The following is a 14,214-nucleotide window of genomic DNA, read 5'->3' as shown; positions in this document are numbered from 1 at the left end:
TCATCATTGTGCCTTTGATCGAGACACTTGACTGCAGGATTTTCCAGAAGGGACAATCCCTGCAAATAAAAGTAAAATAATTAGAGCAGAGCAATTCACTATTGAAACAGAACTCAATGCAGGGAACATTGGATTAAACCTTAACCCAAACTTTTTAAGTATGAAACTGTCCATTAAATATTAATATTATCCTATCAAAACATTGGCCTCTGAATTTTGACATCTACTAATCCAAAAATATGTCACAGGCACAGATTAATTGTAAAAATGCTGGTAAATGCATCCCGTTTACATCATTACTCCGCCTCGCTTCTCGCTGGCAAAAGCTGGGATTTCCAAATGGATTTCTATTTAATTAAGTAATATGCTTGTCATTTCATTTTCATGTGCATTAACCCCCTTAAAAATACAATACTGGAATGACAATAAGCTCCTTAAAGCTGACACAAAACCTGTAATCGCAGTAAAGTTGTTTTTATGAACTCTGCCGTATGGTCACTTTCATTTTTCGAAACACCTGCTTGATGATTTTGAGCCTGGAGACATATGTTATGTATAATGGGACGAAAACAGAGCAGAGAAGCAGCTTGCGAATGAAACCAAGGGCAAGCAATTCAGGAAAACAAACCACCAGACTAGTTAGCTGTCGTCAGTTTTGGTCTAACATATGATTATATTAAATGTATTATGGTGCTAGACCACAAAACAAATATTTTGAAGAACGTTGATGAGCAAACAACATTGGACCACATTGACTTCCATTGCATGGACACCAAACCACATATCACATTTTTCAGAATATCTCTTTTGTGTTTCACAGAAAATAGAGTCATAGATACACCGTAAACAATTTTACACAATTATACTTTTGTTTTCTTTTACAGATTTGTAAAATGTAGAATGTCAAATTACAGAGAAGACTGAAAATATATATATTTTTTAAAACAGAAAAACATGTACATTTACAGGAAAACTGCTATTTTGAGGTATATTTCTGGGTTCCAGTTTTTTTTAATAGGCCTCTAGGTGAAAACCGTCAAATTACAGAGTCATTTTTATCTGAAAAATATTTTGGAACCCCAAGTTTTGAGTGACATGATGGTGAATAAATGATGACATAATTTTAATTTTGGGGGAACTATCCTTTTAAGAAAATGCTAACATCTTAGGTACTAAACCTTTAGAATGGAAATGTGACATCGACTCAAAGTCTCTACGAATCTGTGTACAAGATATTAACCTGATAAACCTCCACGGTGCCAGATATCGTTCGGCAGCTTTTGTGACAATACAAAGGTCAATCTTTGTCTAATGGTGCTGTGGATGATGGTAGCTGTTTTCATGGTGAACCCCTCCATATGGCCACTACTTGTCACAGGGTGTTTACTCAGCAAAAAACCTTCAGTTCTACATTTTGAGATCCCCCCATACAAACATCACCTAAATCCTGTCACCTAGGCCTCTAAAGAGGCTCATGTTGATTAAAGAGACTTCGGAGAACTATGTTAGCTTTACACATGCGGCCGTTCAGTGTCACTGCCCACATACCCCTCATGACAAAACACGGCCAGGGGCTTATGGATAATATTGTAGACAATGATGTCTACCTGATTTTAATCCCAGAGCTGCATGGAGGAGCTGGATTGGCAGTGTTTAATAAAGGAAAGTGCTCTCGTAATCTGGATTTGCAAACGTGCCCTTTTGTGTTAAACAGACCATTTTACAGGATGCTGTATGACATCTGTCACAAGGAGAAGGCTTAATGCGGTGAGAGTTTGCTGTATCTAGCCTTTGCATTGAGTTCAGAATTATACATTTTTATGGTAAACATAGACAATTTACCTTTCTGATATTGAGGTTCCCCGGTCTGGTTGATGGAGGGTTCATGGGGCTGCAAAGAATAAAGAAACATAAAACATAAAACATATACTTCATGTCTGACACACAACTATATTATCATTACAGCCATAATATGAAAATGAAATATTTGTCAGATGACCAATACCCGAAATCTGACCTCTGCATTTAACCCATCCAGTGAGTAGTGAACACACAAACAGGATGTTGTGAACACACATTAACCCGGACTAGTGGTCAGCTATCGCTGCAGCGCTCAGGGAGCAAGTGGGGGTTAGGTGCCTTGCTCACCTCAGTCATTACCCCCCGGGCATGAGAATCGAACTGGCAACCTTCTGGTCACGAGTCCGACTCTCTAACCATTAGCCCACGACTTCCCTTAAATTTTGCTTAAACTGAATAATATATGTAGATGAACCTGACCATCTTACAACAAATTAAATTTCTGTAATAATCAGGGTGTACTCGCCATGGTGTGTGTACAGCACACACACAAACAAACAGAGCAGCTAATCGACTCAGGTTGTGTAATTACATTTAGGTTAAAGTAGAAAGCTGCATTTTTATAATTAAAGTCCAGTGTATCAGCGTTAAAGCATAACAAAATACTTTGAAAATGAAGGATTACATTGATAAACCCCAGAAGGCCAGATGTGGGAACTGGAGGATGGCTTGGACGATCCGGCAGATCTAGGATGGGATTAATGGAGAAAATACCACAGGGCGGAACGTTGCCTTTTCCGTGAGGATTAGGCTCCTGTGTGGAGTCAACATGCTGTAATCCACAGATTAGCAGACATAATCCACCTGTAAATACACCTTGGGCTGCACACATCCCATACTGCCATGCCATGCACGATGGGCGAACTATTCTGTGACAGCATTTCAGACTGGTTTCAGTTTAAAGGAGCCAGTCTTTGCTGTTTTTGAGGCTTTGATTATGTTTTTTGGGTGTTTAACAATGGATGTTCATGTTTCTAATTTCGAAAAAACTTTTATATTTCACATATTTCAAGTTCACCGCTGTCCCTCTTCTAACAAAACGACAGGATTTCTTCCGGTCTACATAAAGTCCCTCCGTCCGAAACACTCTGATTGGTAAAGCTGACCCGGTCTTTCGTGATTGGTTCCCTGGTTAGAGTGTGAAGATGTCCCACCCATACCATATCAGCGAGCTTCCGCTTCTCAGGCGGTTGTGATTGGTCGGTCCCCCTCTCATTGCACGTGTGTCCATAAACTTTGGCTTTGAGCAATAAACAGTAAAAGTGGTGTCAACTTCAATTCATCAGTTAAAAACATGAAGATCCATTGAAGTGTAACGGAGGTCTGCTACTGCATGTGCAAACCTCAGTCTTTGTCAGAGATTGCAAATTTTTCCCCATATGGCGAGGGAAATGACACCGGACCGAATGGCGTCAGACCGGTTATATTAATTAACACTAATAACAGAAGCATTAGTTTTGCCTTTTTATATTGGACCCGAGTTGGATAATAAAAAAAGCAGATTGACCAGGAGACATTTGCAAGCAGGACTTCAAAGGACGTTTCATAGAAGTGTTTAAGAGGTAAGCGCGCGCGCACACACACAATATCAGTGTACTAACAGAACAGCTTTCACAGCCGATGTTAAAGTCATGGAAGCTGTTATTTGACCCATGGTTATCTTAGAATGTCTGTAGCTGAATTCTTATTCCCAGCTGTAGGACTGTGATGGAAGTGAAAGTAGTTTTGCGCGTAGCTTAGTCAAATGTTTACAATATCTGATAACCAAACACTACACCAGCGGCTCTTCCCCTTCTCTAAGGAAGGCCTTGCCCAATTTTGCATATTCATTTGGGCAGAGTTTATTAAAAGCACTCGGAATAGTGACATCATGTACCCGGGAAGTGGAGGGCTGTAGTCTGATTCAAGCCATTCTCTGTAGTCCTTGAAAAGCAAATTCTGTTAAAGACAACATCTCGCTAGGCACTGAACTTTGAGCTTTATCATTTTGCAGGTCTTGTTTATGCTCTTACAGCAACATAACACACTAACTAAAGGTTGAAAAATGCGATTGCGGGGAACCTGGAGATTAAAAGTCACTGTGAGACTGTTATATAGACACAATAAAGCATGCAAATTCACAGAAATATGAAAACAAACTGAGATGCCTGGATATTTTGTATTAATAATATATCTGAAAGTATAGCTGCTGTATAAAAGTATGTCTGCGGTATAATGCATTAGGCCCATGTATAGTTTCTCTTATATCTTGAAGGAAAAGTTCACCAAAAAATAAAAATTCATTTACTCACCCTCAAGTTGTTCCAAGTCTGTATAAATGTCTTTGTTCAGATGAATACATAGAAAGACATTTGGAAGAATGCTTGTAACCAAACCGTTCATGGCCACCTTTGACTACCAAGTCTGTATACATTTCTTTGTTCTGTTGAACATAAAATATATTTTGAAGAATGTAGGGAAGCAAACAGTTCTGGGGCACTTTTGACCAAGTTTTCCTCCTATGGTAGTCAATGTGGCCATTTAGTTACAAGCGTTCTTCTAAATATCTTTCTCTGTGTTCTTCAAGACAAAGAAATTTAAACAGATTTGGAACAACGAGGGTGAGTAGCAGATGACAGAATTTATATTTTTGGGTGAACTGTCCCTTTAACTTTGACTGTGCTGTAATTCACTAGAGTAAACTGACTATAGACTGATTCTTTAGCCATTTTTGAATTTGCTTATGTTTTATGTGTATTTTGCATTGTGTCCTTGTCAATCTGCTTTGCAAAAGCGTAAACTGTTAAAAGCGCATAAATAACGTGAATAGAATTGAAATTGACTCATTGCTTCCCTCTAGTGGTGCTGAACTGGAATGACTTCTTTAACTTTTGATTGCATTTTTGTGGACTGCGCTGATGCACACAGAAAACAAAACATACCTTTCACATTCGGAAAGATGTCTTTTATTTCGAAAGACATTTAAGAAACACTCCCTCTGACGGGAAAACAATGTTATTTTGGTTCTTAGCAGATCTCAAAATTAATTTGACACATAACAATTGACAAAGTAAGACAACAAAACAAAAATACTGTGAACTGAAATTTTACTATTAAAGACCATATTTATATATAAAACAATGCAGCTCAATAAATAAAACAAACACAAGAAGACTATTAAGTAAACATATAATACACCATAGTTACTTTGGGCCGATTTTTCGCTCTCAGAGGAAAGGACTTGGTTTAGTGAAGCACCAGACAATTTCAGCTTTTGGGAGAATAGCAGCATCGGTGAGATCAAATGCTTACAGAAAAAAGATCATATGTTAATTAAAAAAAAAAACCGAAGCTTCCACTTTCAAACAACTTGCAATAATCAGTGTGTGAGTTCTTGTAAGTGCTGAAATATAAGTGTATAACACAAAATACTGAGCTGAGGATCAGCACTGCCACGGCTTCCACGGGAGAGGGGCTGATGATAATAACAGATTTGCATTCTTTATACATACAACCGCTGCTGATATTGGAGATATCAGAATTCGTAAACTGATCCAAACAGTTTCTTATGACTAAACAGTTATTTACATTTGACCCACACAACACAAACAGTAAAGGGAGTCAATTCATCTATAAACTAAATATAAAACTTTGCAAAACCAAGGATTGTGATGGTCTAAGCAAAAAAGCGATCTGAACATAACACTGGTCCAAAAGTATATTTGTAACATGCTTTAGTTGCTACTCAAGATATCTGAAAGTAATGACAGTGATTATTTTGGTTCGGGTTAGGTCAATATCGATCATTCGCTCAGTCATACATGTATGCACATGTGGCTACACACACACACACCTGATACACACACTCTTTCCCACTCATAAACACACATACACAAACACAGTAGTGCAGAATTTTTCAGGAATTCAACATGTGGCATTTCGGATTCACATCCGCCAACATCACCCATCTTTACCTCAAATGTCCCACTGTAAAGGATCGGGCTACACGCCACCTTTTTTCATTTGTTCCCAAGAGTTCCACTGAAAGCTTTGACCTTTTTTTAAGTTAGTTGTGTAATACAAAGTGCAAGGAGTTAATGAGTCTGTGATCCGCCCTCCTGTCGATGAAAGGACAGTAAAGCTACACAGAGATTTTTCAGGGAAAGCATCACACTGAGGAATCCATCCAACCGGACGATGGGATGAAGAGGGCAGTCATAGAGCTCATTAGTTAGAGTGCATTTGTGTCCTGCAGGATTTAGTCCCACAAGGTTTCCCTGGAACTTGGGTCGAGCCAGAAAGATGCTACACTTCTCTGTGAGAAGAAAAAGGACAAAAATAAAAAATCATGAGAAAGAAATGTTAAAGGAACAGAACACCATCGATTAAAAACATTTTGCTTAACCTTTACTCCCCCTTAAAAGTTTAGGGTCACTTTCTAAAATTGTTTCTCATGATCTTTATATTTATTTGATTGGAAGGTGAATGAATGAATGAGGCATTTATGTAGCGCTTTATTGTTTATTGCTGTACGCTTTAAAATCATATGAAGGTATATGCTTTAACATCTGAAATATTTATTTCATAAATATAAATGTTAAATTTATATAACTTTGTTTAATTAAATAATTAAACAATTTAAAATAATGATAAAAATAATAAATAAAAATTAAATGCTTGTAATATGGAAACTTGGATTGTATAATGAAACAAAAACAGCCAAAAAAACCCTATTAAAACATTTCTATTATTTGGAATTAGGGTTGTCAAAATATGTCAGTGTGAACAATAACCGTCATATAAAACCATTTTTAACGACACCTTGGTATTTCTACACATATGATAATCTCGTAAATAATTGAGCGAAATTCCTAAAATTAACATGACATAGAATTTAAGCCATTTTTCAATTCTAATAAAACTAAAAAAAAAATATATAGAAAATTTGATTAATAATTATGCCAAAATAAAAATGTTATGTTTTAATTTATGTCATTCTATAATAAATCAAAAGTGACCCTAAAACTCTAAAGCATTACCATCAAATTATCTATAATATTATTATCTATACTAATTTTATCAATGAAAAGTGTCTAGGGCAAAAAAATAGCTTTATTTGAAGAAGACAAGGAAATTAAGGAGAAACATCGGAAAATAATTGTAATCCATTTTTATCTTTGGTTGAACTATTTCCCATTCATGCACACACACACACACACACACACACAAACAATACTTACGAGGCCGTCAGTGTTGAATTGAGCACCAGTGTGGTTCGTATCCTGTACAGCTGGGTCAGTGTCAGTTTTTTGTGTTGCTGGGGTCCTCCTCCTTGTCCCATTACTTCCAAGCCACTAGGGGGCGACAGCTCCCCATCCGATGCACTGTGGTGAATACCACCATCCTCTTGTGCCCTTTTGGCTTTTCTAAATGTGTCCAAAAGCATGGCTGTGGGTAAACTGCACGTGAGTTTGTCGTTTTCATCACTCTCCCCATCCGTCGGTAAAGATTCATCCGATCCAGCGGCATTGAGCTCTGTCAGACTCCTGCTCATTGACAAGCCCTCAAAACATTTAACCCCCTGCTCCCATGTGTGCCGACTTCCTGTGCGCTCTGTAGCTGCCCTGGTAACACCATGGTTAATGTTAACATGGTGAACCGTGGACAGAAGGTTGTCCTCCGAGATGGATTTGACAGCGAGTCTCTCCAGAAACGGCAAGCGACACTGTACGGGTGGCCTGCGTCTGGGTTTAAAAGAATGTGCCACTGAGTTCTGAGAACCGAACAAGCTTTTATCATCCTCTTCATCTTCCTCATCCACATTCTCCTGCTCCTCATCTTCTGCTTTCTTCTCCAACTTGTCTTCCTCCGAGTCTTCTTCCGCAGTTGCGGTCAATCGGCTCTGCATTTCCACCGTTGATTCTGGTGACAGGGTGCCATAGGCGCTGTCCATGGACATTGAACGGCGTTGTGGGTCCAGGTCTGAATGGGGCTCAAAGTCAGCAGCTCCCTGTGGGTGTTGTTGCCCGGGGAGGGAGGAGATACTAGCATCAGATTCTGGATGCCCACCTGGGTCAGACTGTTGCGTGGAGGGTTCAATAGAAGATCCAGATTCATCCATGTCCATCACCGACAGGGTTTCCGTGGACCCATCTGATGGGCTGAGACAGAGAGACAAAGATTTTAGTTAATTTTTTTCTAAATAACCCTGTGATGATATAATATTTCGTGATTTTAAACACAAGTTGTTACAGTTAATCTACCTGTTGTTGGCATCTTTGTGTCGGAGGTGTGGCGAGCTGGCTGCCGAGTTACAGCTCTCTTCATCCTCCTGATCTTCAAGAAGCCTCTTCTTGAGACATGCTTTCTGACGCTTCCCTTCCTCGGAGCGCAAACGGTGCAGTTGTTTCTAAAACAGGCAAATTATGTTTTATAAGCGTACTTTTCTATTAAAAGGCCAAGTGCGTTCTTTAAAACGTTATGCTTTCAAAAATGTCAATAGGAACATTATGTTTTTACCTGGACTCTGCAGATCGTGTCAATCCAGCTTCGCCCCTGGGTGGCGCTGTTTGCCTGAAATGAGTAGGCAGCCACAGCGCTCTTGAACTCATTGAGGTAGATGAGCACAAATGAGCCTATGGCAGGACAAAAAAGGAAATGAGAACTTTGTGATGCTTATGTCATATAAATAATCCACTTAAAGCAACCTGTGAAGTAAATGTTGTATGAGATGGCAATAGAAAGTTAAACTAAAGTTACAGCTAAAGCTTGAGGATCATGTTCATTTAATTAACAAATAAAATAAATATAAAATAAAAATCAGATACGTTAATTAAATTGTGCAGTGTTGTTCTACAGTAAATTTGAAGTGGTTATAAAACGGGTTCGGTGTGCTGCTGTAAAATGCGCACCTGTGTCTTTCAGCTCTTTACACACGACCTGATGCAGAAGAAGGGGCTGCCGGATCACTTTCACCTTGTCTAAGCGCTTTGATGGTTTTGTGACCAACAGCAAATCCGTAAACAGGAAACAGTTAACGTCCATCTACCATTGGAAGAGATAACAATGAGCTAATTTGCATGTGACGGAACTACAACAATCCACCACAATTACATACAAACAGTATTATACGGAAATCAACACAGTCATTTGAATGAATTCATGTTAAGACTCCTTGTGAAAGAGAGGGAGGTGTGAACAAACTAACCCTGCTGTCTTTTCCATCTTTCATGCGGAGCGCCCCCTCCAGGTGCAGTTGTCTGGTTTCTTCTGGTGACGTGCCGATCATGGGCGCCATCAGGTCAAAGCGATTAAACTCTTTCAGAGCCTGAAGATGGAAAGTAAGAGATGAAATGAAAGAGTTAAGATGTTAATCAACATGTCTGCCATTACAATGTCTGACATTATTTAACACTAGTTCATCCAATATCTATAACTTGTAATTAATATGTCATCAATATTTTCTAATGGAAACCACATGAAAAAATACTAAAGTATACTTTAGTAGTTACTAGTACTAGTAAAATGTAGTGAATAGTAGTATGTTACAGTAATAATTTTACTACAGTATACTGTTGTGTTTTTGATAAAGTTTGTCAAATTTCTTGTATTTGTTACGTCCATAACCAAACCGAGTATGCTATAAAGTGAAATGCTTTGTAAACTCTTTCCATAGTATGCAGTAAAAATGTAATACACAATAAAATAATAAAAACGTAGAAACAAATCTGAGATTTTTTCAAGGAAATTAGAAAACTCTAGAACATTTTGAGAGTATATTGTATAGTTTACAAAAGCAATTTGCAACAAACTTCACTAAATACGGTAGTATCCTTTAATATTTATTATAGTGAATATTCAAGTAAATATACATTATAGTATCTAATAATTCTCGCAGAGTTTACTATAGAAAATAGTAATACTAAAGTATACTACTACAGTATTTTTTGATGTGTAACCTGGTCAAAAACTACAGTGGAAATTGGTGTCTTTTATTATGTATAAGCTGTATAAAACCAAAATCTCCCTCTGCCCCTCCCTACTTGTATTCTGAGTGTGATTCATGGACAAAATAGAAAAAAACACAAAATAAAATAAAGGCTGAGGTTACCTGATAGCATTATTTATTTTATATTATTTTTTATTAAAAGAAGAAACATTACAATACATATTGTGACAGCCCCATATTAACAAGAGGATAAAAGCGATTTTTAATTCAGTTCTCACCCTCTCCACCTCCTCACTGGCTCCCTCCACTGCTTCGTAAGCCTCTACCCGGGCCGAAGTGGCCGCCAGTTTCTGTTGCTCCTGTCGCTGTCGCATCTGTGAGTCCACACCGTTAATGAAGCCCTCCACACACGACACCTAAAGATGCATGACAACAGTCAGACAAGCACAGCAGATTGAAACATCAAGCAGATGTCGTATTGCGGAAATAACTAATATTCTGACACAACAGAGCCGTACCATACGGTTGAGGGCATCTTTGATAGTTTCCCCCTCGGTTTTCTTCAGAATGGTTTTCAGGAGCAGAGGATATTTGGTCAGTCTCTGGTGAGGTTTGGCAAGCATGTCCGCCAGCTTAAGACGATTGCACTGCTTATCTGTTTCAGCCCACTTCATAAAAATAAAAGATTTGATCTTATATACTTTGAAACATATATACTGATTAAAGTTAAGTCTCTTTATAAAAAATGCATGATACGTTTAATGAAAAAAAATCGAATAAAAACATTGCCTATTTTAAAATCTTTCAATCGCTAAATTGGATGTGAATCCTCACCGTGATGAAGATTTTAAAGAGCTCGTTCTCTCTCAAAAGCGTACTATTGTATTCCATACAGCTCTCCTCCTCCATACAGTACCGGATATATGGCTGGAATCTGGATGAAAACTATATACACACACAAGGACACGACTCTTAGTTACAATATCTAAAAAGGCAAATGAATCTGGTTAACATGTCAGTAATGGATACATTTTACTCATAGCTCATTACTCACCTCACAGAATCCCTGCTCGAGGTCCGTAGGGTCAATCAGGCTCTGTGTGCGCCGCGCCTTCTCCAGCGCCGGAAACATAACCTGGACCCACAGCGCACTGTGCAGAAGTACAATATCGTAGATGTTGCTAAAGAGGCGTGCGGGCTCCACCTCGCACAGCAAATTGTTGTCCTGTAAACTCAGCAGGACGCATTGGAATCGCTAGAGAAGAGAATCGCAATAAATCACAATTGAACTCTACTAGAGGACCACACTGACCTGGAAGCGTGTTGGAAACTTTTGCTAAAAATTCTATCCAGTGAACTTGACTAGATTGTTTTGCAGCTATTGGGGCAGTTATTGGTCATTTTTGTCTCCGCCCACAAGGACATGATTACATAAGATGAAAAGTTATTTCATAGGTGGAAATAAGAAACATGCACAATAAAACTGAAATTTAAGAATATACACTCACATTTTATTTTAAGTTAACTGCATTATACTAGCACAATCACAAAACTGAAGAACTGATAGATGTAGTCATCGTGCATGATATTATAAAAGGATTTCATTGTTTTATTTTGCATTAATATTATGTCATATTAGGATTATAACATTACGTTTCTAAGTGAGAAGTTCATTCGCAAAAACAAATAATTCAGTTTTTTTCTCTTTAAATAAATATGGCTACCGATGTAATCCATAATTGATTTGTGTGACTTTTTTATTTTAATGTCTCACATTTTTCGCTGTGGTTTTATTGTTGATTTACCCAAATAAAAAGAAACAGAAGTGCTTACATCAGTAATGACCCTGAGTTTCTTGATGTACGTAGCCTCGGTTTGGATCAGTTCCCATATTGCCTCTTGCTGTTGAAACTGACGTTGACCTAAACTCTGAACACACAAAAAAAAGACAAGAAAGGTCACACTTATTGAAGATGCAGTATTATATATAAATGTGATTCTGTAAAACAGACATGCAAAATAAATTTGTTCTGAGATGCACTGGGAAAACAACACTGATCAATCAAATTCATCAATAAATTCACAGATCAATCCTAGCATGTGTGTGTACCTCAGGGTTCTCCAGCAGTTGTCTCCAGCTGTCCTCCAGCGTCAGGTCTGGCTTCTCTTCCTCCTCCCAGGAGTCCTTGTGGAAGGCTAGCTGAGAGTAGCTGAGACTCTTGGGTAGACCAAACTTTGTGTACGCCTGCAACTTAGTATGAAGCAGCTCCATGCGGTCCACCTCCTAATACATACACAAAAATAGGCACGATGTAAAAAATATAATACTATAAATATACAAGAAATAATCCACCGGCAGTATATTGATTGAAGTTTAATATATAAGGGAGAGGTATTGCACCCAAAAGTGGTTACAAACTCTCTCTATCTCTCTCGGTCTCTTAAGTTATATTTTGAGAAGGATTCATTGGCCATAAAAGATAAAACACAAAATTTAACAAAATCAAAGACAAATTTGTCTGACTCATATATTGCATGTTCATCTTTATTGCATTTTAATAAATAAATAATGCTATGATGATCGTAAACTTTGAAAAATCTGATACTGTAACAGCACATTAAAAACTGTCATCTTACAGTTTTTTATGGATTTTTTTCAGTAGACGTTAACTATTTCATACGTTCTCAGAAATACAACCTTCAAATCACCAAAACGTACATAAAAACATTATAAACTCCTAAACAAGTGATAAACTCCCACCAACAACCACCAACTGCACACATCCCTGGCGGCTTTCTGTTCGTCCATCAAAACACCCCCGATGGACTTTATGACACCTTACAAACAGCTCTTTCCTTAAACACAATCTCTTGAAGCTTCTAATGAAAGCCCATCTATTCATGTCAATGGTCTTCTGGGATGGTCCCATGTGCTATTGTCCTGTAATGGGCTGTCTGGCGTACTTATGACAACGAGTCTTTTGCATTGAGTGCATTTGGACAATAGGCAGCAGACACAGATGGACTGTACTGGGTTATGGAGATGACTGTTTGGCCCTGGTTAACCCATCCCTTTGTGACTGAAGAGTCCCAATGGGATATAAGGACAGTCCCTGTCTCCCTTCAGAGGGATTTCACTCTAATTGTGAAAAGAGGGGACGTGCGAAATGACAGGCGAGTGACAGCTAATGTCTCTATGTCACCCATCTGGTGTGACAGAGACAGAGATCCTGAGTTTCATTGAAGTGTCATGGGAATTGGGAAAATTAGCACTTATTATTTTGGGAATGCATTGTTTACTTTAGAACAAACCACAGTTTTACATTTTTTAAAGGAAATGTGGATTAGGTTGCTACATGCATGTGGAAGGGTTTTGAGGGACTTAAAGGGATAGTTGACAATTAATGATAAAGCGTGTGTGTATGTGTGTGGGGAGGGGTTTACCTTTCCAGATCCGGCACCAAAGAACACACTGATCCGACTGGTGGCGCGGTTTTTCCAGTTGTCTGGTCCAGCACCTACCCCGGACAGTGGCACTCCAGGAGCAACACTCGGCAGCGACCCGCCCAGCATGGATAACGTTCCTGGTGACGGTATGCTTGCATCACCCAGAAACTCGGTCATGTTTTTCCGCCGACGGGCTTGACCCTGTGTGTACGAGAGAGAGAGAGAGAGAGAGAGAGAGAGAGAGAGAAAATCATTGCAAGACATAGGTGGGAATTTTGTTGAACCACCACATTTAGAATTGCTGAGAGATAACAAGACAACAAGTCTTTGTGAAGGACAGATAAGAAATGTGTTATCAGTAACGGCACACTATAGTAAAGACTGAATGAGCGAGTGTGAAAGAGGTGAACTGAGATGTATAAACAGATCGATAGAGATATGAAAGCGAGAGAGAGTCAGGGGGAGACAAACAAGAAGCTTAACATAGCAGCAAAGCATTGATCTAAACCGATTAAACCTCATCCGCAAAACTCGATACATCCAAGCAATATACTTTATTTTTACCTGAGTGCCTTCATGAGGTGTATTCTGGGATGCTTCTCAAACAGCATTAAGAGTTTCCATATTTCATGCTTTTTATTTTCCGGTTATAAAAAGTTAAAGAAATAATAAGTATAATAATAATACTAATAATAATATACAATAATTATCAGAAATATGTATTTCTAATTCATTTTGATTTTAACAATTTAAAGCAAAACCCTAAAATCAATATAACGAAATATATTTTGGTTGACATGCATGTGAATATAATGTGTAAATGTGATGTGCATGTGTAAAAATATATATTAATAATAAAAGGTTGTTCTAACAAATGAATTGCCCAAGCTTATATGAAAAGTTTTAAATTGAATTGTCATGTAAATTGAAAAAAGTTCAACAACAATAAGAAAACAAATTTGTAGGAAAAATGTAATTTG

At 38.1% G+C, this 14,214-nt stretch overlaps 1 protein-coding gene across 4 annotated transcripts in view; it reads right to left on the bottom strand.

Moving 5' to 3' along the window:
- Positions 1-4,929: 4,929 nt before the first annotated feature.
- plekhg5b (pleckstrin homology domain containing, family G (with RhoGef domain) member 5b) overlaps positions 4,930-14,214 on the bottom strand; it is a 59,712-nt gene continuing 50,427 nt past the window's right edge. For all 4 annotated transcript variants that reach the window (XM_056732969.1, XM_056732971.1, XM_056732972.1 and 1 more), the window contains 13 exons: positions 13,232-13,435; positions 11,898-12,071; positions 11,621-11,716; positions 10,842-11,042; positions 10,622-10,732; positions 10,306-10,455; positions 10,066-10,203; positions 9,047-9,166; positions 8,751-8,883; positions 8,359-8,474; positions 8,103-8,248; positions 7,080-8,000; positions 4,930-6,154 (listed from right to left, as the gene is read on the bottom strand). In XM_056732969.1, the coding sequence (XP_056588947.1) occupies positions 6,145-6,154; positions 7,080-8,000; positions 8,103-8,248; positions 8,359-8,474; positions 8,751-8,883; positions 9,047-9,166; positions 10,066-10,203; positions 10,306-10,455; positions 10,622-10,732; positions 10,842-11,042; positions 11,621-11,716; positions 11,898-12,071; positions 13,232-13,435 (2,520 nt within the window). In that variant the 3' untranslated portion in view covers positions 4,930-6,144. The remainder of the gene's footprint in view (positions 6,155-7,079; positions 8,001-8,102; positions 8,249-8,358; positions 8,475-8,750; positions 8,884-9,046; positions 9,167-10,065; positions 10,204-10,305; positions 10,456-10,621; positions 10,733-10,841; positions 11,043-11,620; positions 11,717-11,897; positions 12,072-13,231; positions 13,436-14,214) is intronic.

The sequence above is a fragment of the Triplophysa dalaica genome, chromosome 20, assembly GCF_015846415.1.
Source record: "Triplophysa dalaica isolate WHDGS20190420 chromosome 20, ASM1584641v1, whole genome shotgun sequence".
Classification (NCBI taxonomy): Eukaryota; Metazoa; Chordata; class Actinopteri; order Cypriniformes; family Nemacheilidae; genus Triplophysa; species Triplophysa dalaica.
The sequence above is the reverse complement of the archived record's forward strand: the minus strand, read 5'-3'. Positions and strand labels throughout refer to the sequence as shown.